Source organism: Egretta garzetta, unplaced genomic scaffold, assembly GCF_000687185.1.
Source record: "Egretta garzetta isolate BGI_Z169 unplaced genomic scaffold, ASM68718v1 scaffold590, whole genome shotgun sequence".
Taxonomy (NCBI): Eukaryota; Metazoa; Chordata; class Aves; order Pelecaniformes; family Ardeidae; genus Egretta; species Egretta garzetta.
This window is the reverse complement of record NW_009258304.1, coordinates 230,042-242,122: the sequence shown is the minus strand read 5'-3', so window position 1 is coordinate 242,122 and position 12,081 is coordinate 230,042. Positions and strand designations below refer to the sequence as shown.

Genomic DNA, 12,081 nt, shown 5'->3' with positions numbered 1-12,081 from the left:
CAGGGGCGGTGAGCTCAGTCCCTTTGAGGGGTGCCTGCCTGGGCCGAGATCTGACCCCCCCGTCCTGGCGGCTGCTGCCGCTGTGTCTGGAGCTGTGACCGCAGGGCAGCTGGTTCCCTTGTCTGCCTGGCCTGGGTTATCCGGTGCCCGACGCCAGCCCTCTGGGCGTGGTGGGGCCCTGCGTCCCCTCAGTCTCTGGGTGGGCGGCCAGAGATAGGGCAGAGTCTGCAGCCTTGGTTAGGCCCTTGCCCTCTCGGCCATGGGAACGGGCAGGAGGGAGAAGGATGCTTGGACTGAGATTGCGGTCACTCTTGAAGTGGGGCAATCTTAGCTTTTTGTATACTGGGGACAGGATTGCTTATAACTTCACTTTAGAACTGGGTGTGACTGCCCATGTGCGGTGGTTTGTGAAATGCTGGTGGATCGTGTGGGATGCTGGCACTGAACGTGGCTGTGGTGATGCAGAACGAGCCCTGTAGGCAGAAGGGTGGGGAGCGACCCTGAGACAGTCAGCTGTGTTTGGCCAGTTTCCCGTGCTGTGTGTGACAGGCTCTTCTCTTCTCAGGTGAGCCTGCTGCTGAGGGAACGGACACTCTGCTCCCAGGTCAGGGAAACATGTCCCGCCGGAAACAGACCACTCCGAACAAAGTTCACTGTGAGTATTACATTACACAGCACTGTGGGATCCTTGCCCTAGCTGGATTGTTGTGGGGAGGAGGGGAATGGTGAAAAGGTACAGTTCGTGGGGGAATGGTGGTTACTCACATTTCATCTTAGGGTCTGTAAGCCTGTGCATCAGGGGAGCTGGCTGTGTCCTGGCATGGCAGGACAGGGATAGGCTTGAACAAACAACTAATGCTGTAAAGGTAGGTGTGTATATGCAGGGCCTGTAGCTGTGCTTTGCATTCACACTGTCACAAGTTCTAGTTAGTATACTAAGAAACATGACTTGGGGCTCTGGCCCGTCTTGGGTAGCAAAGGAGGTTCTAGGCAAGGTGATTGGAGTGTGTGGTTGAAAGGTGGGAAGTCCTGGGTTCTGATCTTTGCCCTACCACAAACCCACCTGACTGGCCTTGGACATGTTACTTAAGCTCACTGTACCTCAGTTTCCTACCACATAATGTAAGTAAAGCCATTTGCTCTTCTCTTGCAGGGAACGGGCAGTGGCTAAGCAATTTACAGGACAGACAAATGCTGTCTGCCAGATCATTCTTGAGCTGAGCTGATAGGACAGATCTCTGCTTCTCCAGGACTGTCAAGACCCTGGCTTTTGTTTGATAATGAAAGGGCTGAAGATGCTGTACATCAGCACTTCTTGTGGGGAGGCGACAGCGAGATGTTAGTGGAGCTGGGAGACATGTATGGCTGTTTGGCTGCAAAGGGGAAACTGCACATATATGGCTTTTGTTTGACTGATTGCAGCACAGGGAAGCTGGGGGGTCTGAGGCTATGCTCTTGTATGTACCCAGCTTTGTGGCTGGAGACACGTTTGGAATTCGGGCTGGAATGAGGAAAGCAGATTTCCACTTCTGTAGACATGTGAAAACAAGGCTGATGAGAGGGCCCTAGGTACTGCTAAGCTGTAGTAGCTGTCCGGAATACAGGACAGAGAGCTGAATGCTGCAGCCCTTAACACTGCCTCACTTTGCTGATGCTGCTGGCTTGCATGTCGCTGTGTGTTTCTCTGTGCTGACTTTTTGTATGGGTACAGCAACAGGAATCTATGCATGCTGTTCTCTCTACTAGAGGAAAATACATTGCGATATAGCCTAACACTTTGCACCCAGTGAGTGTACCGGGGAGAACTACCTCTGTCTGGGACTTGAAAGCCCCATTGGCTGCTAGAGCTAGGCATGGAAGTGCTGACAAACTTTTCCTCGGTGGCCAGTGGAAGAGTCTTGAGTCATGGCTTTTGGCATCTGCACTGACTCGTGCTCTCCAATTCCTGCTTCTGGGCACTGGGCTCAACAGTGGGCAGAGTATAGGTTTGATTTGCCTGATCGTACACACGTTAATGACTTTGGGATTGTCTTCCTTAGAGAAATTTGATATGTCCTCTGTTTTGTCCTATGATGCCAGTAACACATTTTGTCTCCACACACTTTTGCTTCTGAGAGTGCCCAGGTATTACTGCTGCTGTTTAGATCAGACCTATGTAAGGCATACACTTACGCCATCTCCCCTGCTGTAGGGTCATGGTCTCTCATGCATGGAAACCAAGGGGCACAACAGCTCTAATGATGCAGGTAGTTTCCATGGTGTTTAGGTGGGCTGTTTTCTGCACTCTGCTGCGTGAGGGTTATGTTCTTCAGAAGCCTGCGCTATTATGTACAAAACTATACATATTATGGAGTTCAGTTGTGCACTATTTTCACAATGAACATTGCTTTTTTATCTGCAAGACAAGTGATTGTGTCTCCAGTTTTGGTCTTGGGGGAAGCTATCTGGCAAACACGCTACCAGCGGGCATGAGGTTGAGTTCATGGCATTTGGTATGCCATAGAGAGGAATTCTGGGACCTGTTCACCTCCTTTACATGCAGTACATTGCTACAGAGCAACTATTCAACAGGAGCCATCAGGAGCAGCAAGTAGGACCACAAGAAAATAAAGGGACTGAAAGATACAAGAAACATGTCAATGGTGATGTCTCCGCTTTGGGATGGAAAATCTTGTCTCTCATGATGAACACCACCAAATCGTTGGGACTTCTCTGTCTACCTAGCCTGCTGTGTGTCTGGAGGGCCCAGAAATGCCATGCAGTGCACTGACGAGGATAATCGGAGAGAGCATCAGCTCCAAGAACTGGGTGAGCCAGCAGAATGAGGAGTCAGGCTGAGACATAGCAGACACGTTACTGAGACTTCTTCACAGGGACTGAAGTGGTTGGGAGGAGAGGAATAAAAGGGACAGCAGGTATGCAGCTTTTTACATAGTTGTCTGCATCTGGGGTCTGATTTGGCAGGCTGCGGGGCTGGGGAAGTGCTTTCTGGATTTGCATAAATACCACTGTGAATATCTAACTGGACAAATTTGTGGGAGGACAGTGCCTACTTCTTCCTTGCATGGCTGCTCCATGTTATCTTCCTTCTTGGATTCACTAGGGCAAGTGACAGCTGCAGATCTCCTCTCCCTGGCTTGCTTGATGCCACCTCCTTCCAGGGTTATTTTCTAGGCTTGGCATGGCCCTCGTCTAACCTTGCTCTCACAACAAGAAGGCTGGCTGTCCTCACTTAGCACAGATTCGCTTCCTTTGGCATGCAGAACGACCGGCTGGGAAGTTATGTGGCTACAAGTCAAAACAGTTTTAAATGGAAGTTGATGTGTAAGGATATTCAAAATAATACAGAAACAATGATAAAAATGACTATGACTGTTCTCACAAAAGTCTCATCGTGCATGATGGCCAGTCCTACAGTTTTAACTGTAGTCATTTCCCCTTTGACAGGGCTGCAGCACATAACTGGCTCTTAATAATTTGGTTTCACTGTGTGGTGCATGAAAAGCACCCCTGACAAAGTGGTAACAAACAAGACTGTAATATTGGAATATATTTATTGCACTGCCCATTCCACACTGAATTGGAAAGTACAATGCGGTTACATTGTTCCTGTGGAGGTATCTTAATTGGTTCAATCTGGTCTTTATTTTCCCCCAGACTCTGAAGTATAAAATCTCTCTAAGCAATTCATCTCATCTTGCGTTTGAGCCCATCCATTGCTGCGCTTTCACTCCATCATTTACGGGCTACTCACTGTTCTGGTGCTTGCCAAAAATCCGCTGCAGGTGTTAGCGTGCACTCTTACTTTCTCTCCCTGCTGTCCCATCAGCTGTTTTTCTTTCTATTGCTTGTGCCCCTTGCAAGTGATGCTTATTTTAGAACTTTCGAGAACAGCTTTTGTTACTCAAATTAATTCCTGCTTCCTAACTCTATTTATCATGGTCCCAACATCCCATTAATCCTCCATTTCCTTCCCTCTCCCTCTGACACACGCACATTCTGTGCTCTTCAGTGTTCCCTGAATTCTGCTGTCCATAATATTCCCAGTTTGAAGACAAAGTATTTTGCGAGAAATAGTGCCCAGCATTCAAAACCGAGCAGAAATGTTACTTGCATCGAAATCCTTGGTTCTTGAAGGGCTCTGTGGGCTGCCATTGTTAACTCTTTCCATTGTGTTGTTTTTCATTTCAGTAACCACTACAGCAGTGTGGACAACCCAGAATAGCGATGGGGCAGGTGGACTAGATCCACAGTGGTGGAAAGACTTGCAAATTTCAGGTCCAGGAAAGGAACACACAGAAGACCTACCTGACCAGGGACTCTAAATTGATGTACGAGGAGGGAATAAAGTGGCTCGTCTCTGAGAGACCTTTCTGTTTAGGAAGGAAGACAGGGGAATGGCGCAGTTTGTTTTGATTCTTGTTTTGTGGATTTGGGGGTGGGAGTTGTTTGTTTGTGTGTTTATTTTCCAGAACACCCGAGAGTTTTCCTGCATTCATACAGTTCAAGGAGGGAAGGGCTCAGGACAAAAAATCCTTTCTGGGCACCAGGCTGATACTCCACCAGAACCTAGCAGCTGTAACTCCCCCTGCTGCACAGTACCCAGGGCTGCCCCCTACCTCCACAACTGCTCACCTGACATCCCACTCATTGACACGATTATGGAGAGGAGAACTGGAGTGCAAAGCAGAGGCATTTGTGTGACCTTTCGCTGTCCTACGTCTCTAGCTGTTTGTAAAACACGATGACTTGTTTTGGTTTTTGTGGTCAGCCTGCAGCCCTTTTTGTATTTAATAAAGAAACTTCTGGAGAAGAGTCTGTGAATTCAATACTGGGCATAACATCCTTCACTGATAGCAGTGACCCTAAAGCTGTTGCCTGTCTTGCTCCCTTTCTAAACGAATGTGAGTGTATTCAAAGTGGGGTGGAGGCGGGGTGTAAGTGCCTGTATGTGAGCACGTGTGTGCAGAAACAGCAAATGTATAACCCTGTACCTACCAAACATTAAAGCTCTAAAGCTTCATCAAAGTAGGACTTAGCCCATCGGTAGATGAACAGGACAGTCTTCCCTGAGTTCTTCTGGAGACAATAGTAGTTTAATACATAAAAAATTCTGTGTAAGCTAAAGATAGCATTTTGAAAAGTGTCTTTCCCAATGCCATGGTGCCTTTTAGGTACAGGCTAGCAGAGAATGCACAAGATGTTGTCTGCTAACAGCACCGGTCTGTTTAACAGTTTGCATTTCTGGCTGTAAGCTGATAGTTCTCTGCAGTGCACTGAATCTGTGCTGCCTTGGCTCTGGGTATGCTGTACAGAAAGGCCACTGGCAGACGTGATCACTCTCTTTAGTTGTTGTGATTGATGCTAGCGTTGCTGATGGGAGGAGTTCCCTCCTCAGTCGCCTCATACAAAGATCACAGCTTTTAAAATCCTGCAGGCTGTCGCATAGTGTGTGTATCTGAGCAGGAACCTACCTGCCATTAGACTCCAGGCTGCTGCTCAGTGGAAACGTAAGCCGTCTGGAAGGGGAAAGGGGGAAGAAAACAAACATGTAACTGCGTCCACTAGCAGTGCCGTGGTGTTTGGGAGTCCTGTTTTGTAGCTCTATCGCAGGCAGCACATCTCCCACCATAGCTTTACATCTGTCCTGTGTTCTGCAGGTTTCCTCATTTCACCATACTTTCTCTTTGTCTTGCAATGCTTCTTTGGTCTCTGGGCTTTTATCCTGCATAGATATCTGCTTCTTGGAGAGGTGCTGTAATTCTGTAGCGTCTGCTGTTCATACGGTCTGTATCTCAGTCCCACCAATGTGAGGTTGTGGTCCAGACATAAAAGCAGCACTCCAGGTTATGGAAACTATTCGGTGCTGGAATGGCTTCTGATGTGTCACTGCAACCATGACAGTACCTGCTGCTTTCAGTGGCAGATAGAGTGCTCCTCGGCACCGCTGCCAGCCTGCGTGGATTGTGTTCTCAAGTCTTCTCTACAGAAACCTTTCTCACATTTCTGAAACAGAACGGTAAATGCCTTCAAATGCTTTTGGAAACCTCCATGGGGATGTTGGGAACTAAAACTCTTCTCCCACACTCTCCATGAAACTTCTGAAGGTCTTTGAAATCTTCCAGAAATTACTGCTTTTTAAAGCACTGCTGGAAATTGAGAGGTAAGCACCAGAAAGGCAGTGTGAGCATGAACATGGGGTAAAGCTGGCTGAAACGGTGTGGCACGTGGGACTGCACCTCTCCTTTGTGACAGGACTGGTGCTCCCTCAGTGCATCAGGAATTCAGTTCCCTGGTTATCGTGATGCCAGTCGTGGCCCTATACTGAAAGGTACAATCTTGTTCTGAAAGCTTCTATGTGAAAAATGCATTGCGTCTTCCTCAGCATTTTTGCGTGTGTGCTTTGAGTGGTTCTTGAGAGTTTACAAATCATTTGGTAAATTTAACCCAAGAGCCAGCCTGCTGGAAACTTCAGCACCTTGTTCCAAGCGCTCCCAGCTCATCCACTGAGAGAGGCAAATCACGACTACAACTGGAACAGTAATTTTTTTGATTTAATATGAAAATTAATGGTTGCCTTTTCTTGTTGTGCTTTGGAACCAAAAGTTCTCCTTAGCAGGGATTGCCATTAGAAGTTCTTTTCCAGAGAAGCACAAATATATAATTGCCTTCTTTCAGTGTGTTTGCCATCTCCTGTTGACTTGAGGTGCTAGTAATCAGTGTCTTTCAACAAAACAGGCTGTAAGCTATCCGAAACAAGCATCTCCACTTTCTGGGTTCATTCCCTTAGTTTTCTGGTTTGAGCATAGGAAGCATCACTGAAATTTATCGTAGCCAGAACCGCTCCATGGGCAAGGCAAGGTAGTGAAGCAAGTTATCCATCATATAAGCAGGAGAACATCAGCTTGAAGCACAAACACCATCTTGGTGGGCAGCTCGTCCTCAGTCCTGGGACAGAAGGTTGTGACGGAGCATGCCAAGAACAATCCCTGGTTTTCTTGTCTCTGCGGAGAGCAGATGAGGTGCCAGGCACTCGGGGAGATAAATACTATTTTTGTGCAAGTTGCCTGGTATAGCAGAGAACAGGACTTAATGAGTCTCCACCTAGAGCCTGTTGGCAGATGTATGGGATCTCACTTGGTTTTTTTGGTGGTTGGAGTGTCACATAAAGGGTATGCAGAGAGCAGCCTGGTGCTGGACATTCCCACTAGTGAGACTGTTCTAGACCCAGGGACTGGACTCCCATCAGCAGAGGCTGGTGTTGCAGGGTAAAGAAGCAGAGATGTTACTTAAGTGCTTTCTGAGAGGTGACTTCAGAGGCTCTGCACAGTGCAGGTGAGCAGCCCCACACCTGTGTGATTTTGGCAAGCCTTGGTGGTGAAACCAGCATGACCAGCAGGTCGAGGGAGGGGATTCTGCCCCTCTGCTCTCGTGAGACCCCACCTGCAGCCTTCCAGTACCTGAAGGGGGCCTGCAAGAAAGCTGGAGAGGGCCTTTTTACAAGGGCATGTAGTGACAGGACAAGGGGGAATGGCCTTAAACTGAAAGAGGGGAGATTTAGGTTAGACAGAAGGCAGAAATTCTTCACTCTGAGGGTGGTGAGGCACTGGAATGGGTTGCCCAGAGAAGCTGTGGGTGCCCCATCCCTGAAAGTGTTCATGGCTAGGTTGGATGGGGCTCTGAGCAGCCTGATCTAGTGAAAGGTGTCACTGCCCATGGCGGGGGGATGGACTAGATGATTTTTAAGGTCTCTTTCAACCCAAACCATTCTGTGATTCTATGATTCTGTGAAAGCAATGGAACAGCACCAGTCTGACTCTTTGTCCTTGTGGCTGCTAGGGGAGCAAGTCTTTGCAGGGCTGGAGGAGCAAGCCCGCCAAGCCATGATGAAAAACAACTTCCCTGGAGCTCTTGGGGACCAAAGGCCAGCCATTCATCCGCTGCAAGACCCCGACTCCAGCAGCAGTGAGTTCTGCCCCTTCCAATAATGGCAAGGTAGTGGACTGGGGAGACTGACAGGGGTGAGGCTAGGTGCTGTGCAGCTTGCGGGTGTCCTCTGAGGAGCATCTTACACCTCTCCTCCTCTGGGTTAGCCCTTGGTTCCTGTGCGGGACTTAGTGTCAGCAAACAGCAAGAGCAGGGCTGCTCCCTAAGGGAAGGCAAGCCCAGAGCCAAGGACCACCACAACACAGATTGGGCAAGGACCTCACCACCGGGATGCAGTCCCACCTTACCAGAGTGAGGTGATAACAGCAGTGGCTCCAGCTGATGGTCCAGTCATTGTCAAGCAAGGCAGGGTAACAGGCCAGGTCCAGGGACTGTACAGAGCACTTCAGGGACTGAAGTGCCCCAGCATGAGTTTAAATGGAGCCCCTAGTCAGAGGGTGTGGGTAGAGGCTCCAGGTGATGCTGGGCAGGACAAGTGAGGTCTATGCGTGCCCTCAGGGTCCTGACACTTGGAATAACTGTTCTTCATGTTCTAGGTGGCAGTGATGATGAAGAAACCACCCAGGATGAAGTTTCATCCCATACATCTGAGGAGGATGGCTCAACGGTGAAAGTGAAGAAAGAATTAGAGAATGCAGAACAGCCTGTGGCTGGAACCCCACTGATGAGAGAAAGTGAGGCAAGTGTGTATGGCTCCGCACTCAGCCTCCCAAGGAGAGAGAAGGGTACTGACTAAACACCTCCTCTGCACACGATAGCTTTTTAGCTTTTTCTCCCTCCCACTTCCTCCAAACAACATCTCCTGGAAGGAGGAAAGGGTATGAAGAGCTCTTGGGCTACCAGGAACAGGAGGTAGCAGGCATGAACTGCCATTCTCCTGGCTGGCCAAGATGACTGTGCAGGGTGTGCCCCCTTCCTTCAGTTCTGGTGCCTTTCTCCAACTGACTCCCCCTTCCCTGCTGCTGCAGAGCAGACCTTGCCTACCAGAGCCACTGCGCTGGCAAGAGCCTGGCTGTGAGTGGAGGCCATGAGGCCTCTGCCTGCTCTCCTCGAGACAGCAGGAGTTCTGCTCAGAGGCTACATAAAGGAAGTTTTGGACTGCAAGGACACAAACCAGCCCCAGTGGGACGGGGCACACAGCACTGGATCTGGTCAAGGCCTGCATGCAGTGTTGACCAGATGCTAAGGGAGAGTGGGGTGGCTGCATGTGGGCATCTGCATGCCTTACGCAAAGCGGCTTTTCCTCCCTGTAGGTGCCTGAGAGTTTGAATGCTGACCCTATGCTGGGACTGTCACAGTGCCCCCTCTGCCAGCTGGAGTGCGGAAGCAGAGAGCAGCTTATTGCTCATGTATACCAGGTAGGGGATGGTTCCAAACCATGGGTTATCTCTGGCCTTATTCCCTCAAGCCTCCTTATGTCCCAAATCCAGAAACAACCCAAAACACAGGGTGGCTTTGTTCTAGTCTTTGCAGTCACAGAATGGAGCTTCTAGCTAGGATGTGACTGAAGTTCACAGCAGTAAACTGTGTCCAGAGGGTGTCCTGGGGAAAGAATCAGCAAGGCATCCGTCTGCAGATCTGGAAAACACAACTCTGTCCCAAGGCAGTCTCTGCAAGCAGTTGCAGGCTAAGACCAGGCAGTTCCTTCAGATTAAACATGGAAGCAATTTTTACATCATCATACAGATAAGAATTACATTATCATACAGAGAAGAAACCCTCCTCCTAGTCACTCAGTTCTTTATTTTGCACCTTCCTATCCTCACAGTTCCTATCCATGAAAACAGCTGTTCTTCCTCTGAAATGCTCCCAGTATTGCAGGAGATCTGTGCTGGAATCTCACAGGTTTTGTTGTCAGTACTCTCTTCACAGCACATCAAAGTCTGTAAAAGAAAGAATGAAGCTGTACTGAATTGGCCACTTACCTCCACCAGCTGACAGGACAAGGGGTAATGGTTTTAAACTAAACCAGGGTAGGTTTAGACTAGATATAAGGAAGAAATTCTTTACAATGAGGGTGGTGGAACACTGGAACAGGTTGCCCAGAGAGGTGGTGGAGGCCCCATCCCTGGAAGCATTCAAGGCCAGGTTGGACGGGGCTGTGAGCAACCTGATCTGGTTCAAGGTGTCCCTGCTCACTGCAGGGGGGTTGGACTAGATGACCTCTAGGGGTCCCTTCCAACCCAAAACATTCTATGATTCTATGATTTAAGCACTTCCTCACCAGCATCCTGCCTACTGTTAGTCCAGCCATGTCCAGCAACAGCAGCTCCTCAGGTGCATTTCTGAAAACAAGGGTCAGGCCTTACAGTCCAAGTGTTTTGGCCTTAACTGTTTCTCTTGCACTGGAGTGGAGCAGTAGAAAGATTTCCTCCTTGCTGTTTGAGCTATGACACCCCAGATGTCTTGAGCTTAGTCTAGGAGCTGTCAGAGAGAGGTTTAGAGGTAAAGTGTTCCCGTTCCAGGAGGCTGAACTGAATGGTTTGCCATATCTGTTGAGCATGCCTCAGACTGGGCAGGGAGGTGGGCAATTTGTAACTAACAACCTAGTGGTTGTTTTGCAGCACACTGCAGCTGTGGTGAGCGCCAAGAGCTACATGTGTCCTGTATGTGGCAGAGCCCTCAGCTCACCAGGATCCCTTGGGCGACATCTCCTGATCCACTCAGAGGACCAGCTGTCAAACTGTGCAGTGTGTGGAGCACGCTTCACCAGCCATGCCACATTCAACAGGTCAGGGTCACCCTGGCTGGTGAGTGGGCTAGGGTACCCACATTAAAGATTAGGTGGGTTGCCTTAAATGACACAGAAGTCATGGCTCCGGACCCGCTAAGGCCTGTAGCAGCGTTGTGAACACCCCCAGCGAGTGAGATTCCCTCGATCCCTTCCTGCCTGCAGCTCCACATCACCTGCTAAGACCTCCACGGGCTGTGCTGCTAAAAGGGTGTTCCTTAGCTCTGTGAAGAATTAGAGCTGTGCAGAGAGCACTGGGGTCTCCAGTCACTGGAGCACAATCAACTGCCCAGCAGTCCATCAGAGTAGGTCTGTACTGCCCAGACGGGTTCATCATTTCCAGAGCAGGACTACAGGCAGAAACCAAAATGTTCCGTGTTTGTGTTCTGCCCGGTGGAAGATGATCCACTGACTAGTGGAACAGGGCTGAGAGGAGGAATCCAGAGATGATGGGGAGGAGCAGCTTGCTGGCTAATTCCTGCTCTTGCACGCTTCCAGCCCCCTGCTCTGGGCTAACCCACTTCCTACCCCCGGATATGATGTTGCTTTGTTTTAGATAGTCAGACATGTCTGTGGGCAGGAATGGTTTGGCAGAGGCCTCTGTCATGGGCTGTAGTAGGGGCACTGTTCATTGCAGCCCCCTGGGCAGTCTGAGATGGGGACTCTTCGTCAGCACCAAGCCTCTGACTCTCTGCTCTTTCTGCTTTCCAGTGAGAAGCTGCCAGAGGTGCTCAGTGCAGATCGCCTGCCAGCACCGCAGAGCGAGGGCCCCTCCAGTATTGAGGGGAAAGACATTGCCTTTCACACCCCTGTGTATCCTGCAGGCATCCTCCTAGTGTGCAACAACTGTGCGGCTTATCGCAAGCTGCTGGAGGCACAGACACCCGGCATGCGAAAGTGGGCACTTCGTCGGCAGAATGAGCCCTTGGAAGTGCGGCTGCAGCGCCTGGAGCGGGAGCGCACGGCCAAGAAGAGCCGGCGGGACAATGAGACACCTGAAGAACGGGAAGTGAGGCGTATGCGGGATCGAGAAGCTAAGCGCCTGCAGCGCATGCAAGAGACAGATGAGCAGCGGGCGCGGCGGCTGCAGAGGGACCGGGAAGCCATGCGACTGAAACGCGCAAACGAGACCCCAGAGAAACGACAGGCCCGGCTCATCCGGGAGCGCGAGGCCAAGAGGCTCAAGCGGCGCCTGGAGAAAATGGACATGATGCTCCGGGCACAGTTTGGCCAGGACCCCTCTGCCATGGCCGCTTTGGCAGCTGAAATGAACTTTTTCCAGCTGCCCGTGAGCAATGTGGAGCTGGAGAGCCAGCTGCTGGGCAAAATGACCTTTGAGGAGCAGAGCAACAGTGCGCTGCATTAAGCTACAGCCAAGGACTGTGCCACCTCTGCTGACCCTG

At 50.1% G+C, this 12,081-nt stretch overlaps 1 protein-coding gene across 9 annotated transcripts in view; it reads left to right on the top strand.

Moving 5' to 3' along the window:
- Positions 1 to 9: 9 nt before the first annotated feature.
- ZNF821 (zinc finger protein 821) overlaps positions 10 to 12,081 on the top strand; it is a 14,315-nt gene continuing 2,243 nt past the window's right edge. The window contains exons 1-5 of one of the 9 annotated variants that reach the window (XM_035894186.1): positions 10 to 655; positions 7,840 to 7,965; positions 8,484 to 8,626; positions 9,201 to 9,305; positions 10,512 to 11,466. In XM_035894186.1, coding sequence (XP_035750079.1) covers positions 616 to 655; positions 7,840 to 7,965; positions 8,484 to 8,626; positions 9,201 to 9,305; positions 10,512 to 10,724 — 627 coding nt within the window. In that variant the 5' untranslated portion in view covers positions 10 to 615 and the 3' untranslated portion in view covers positions 10,725 to 11,466. Of the gene's footprint in view, positions 656 to 777; positions 2,916 to 4,191; positions 7,427 to 7,680; positions 7,966 to 8,483; positions 8,627 to 9,200; positions 9,306 to 10,511; positions 12,079 to 12,081 lie in introns of those variants that run through there. The other 8 variants (XM_035894181.1, XR_004841994.1, XR_004841990.1 and 5 more) reach the window with 8 other exon arrangements.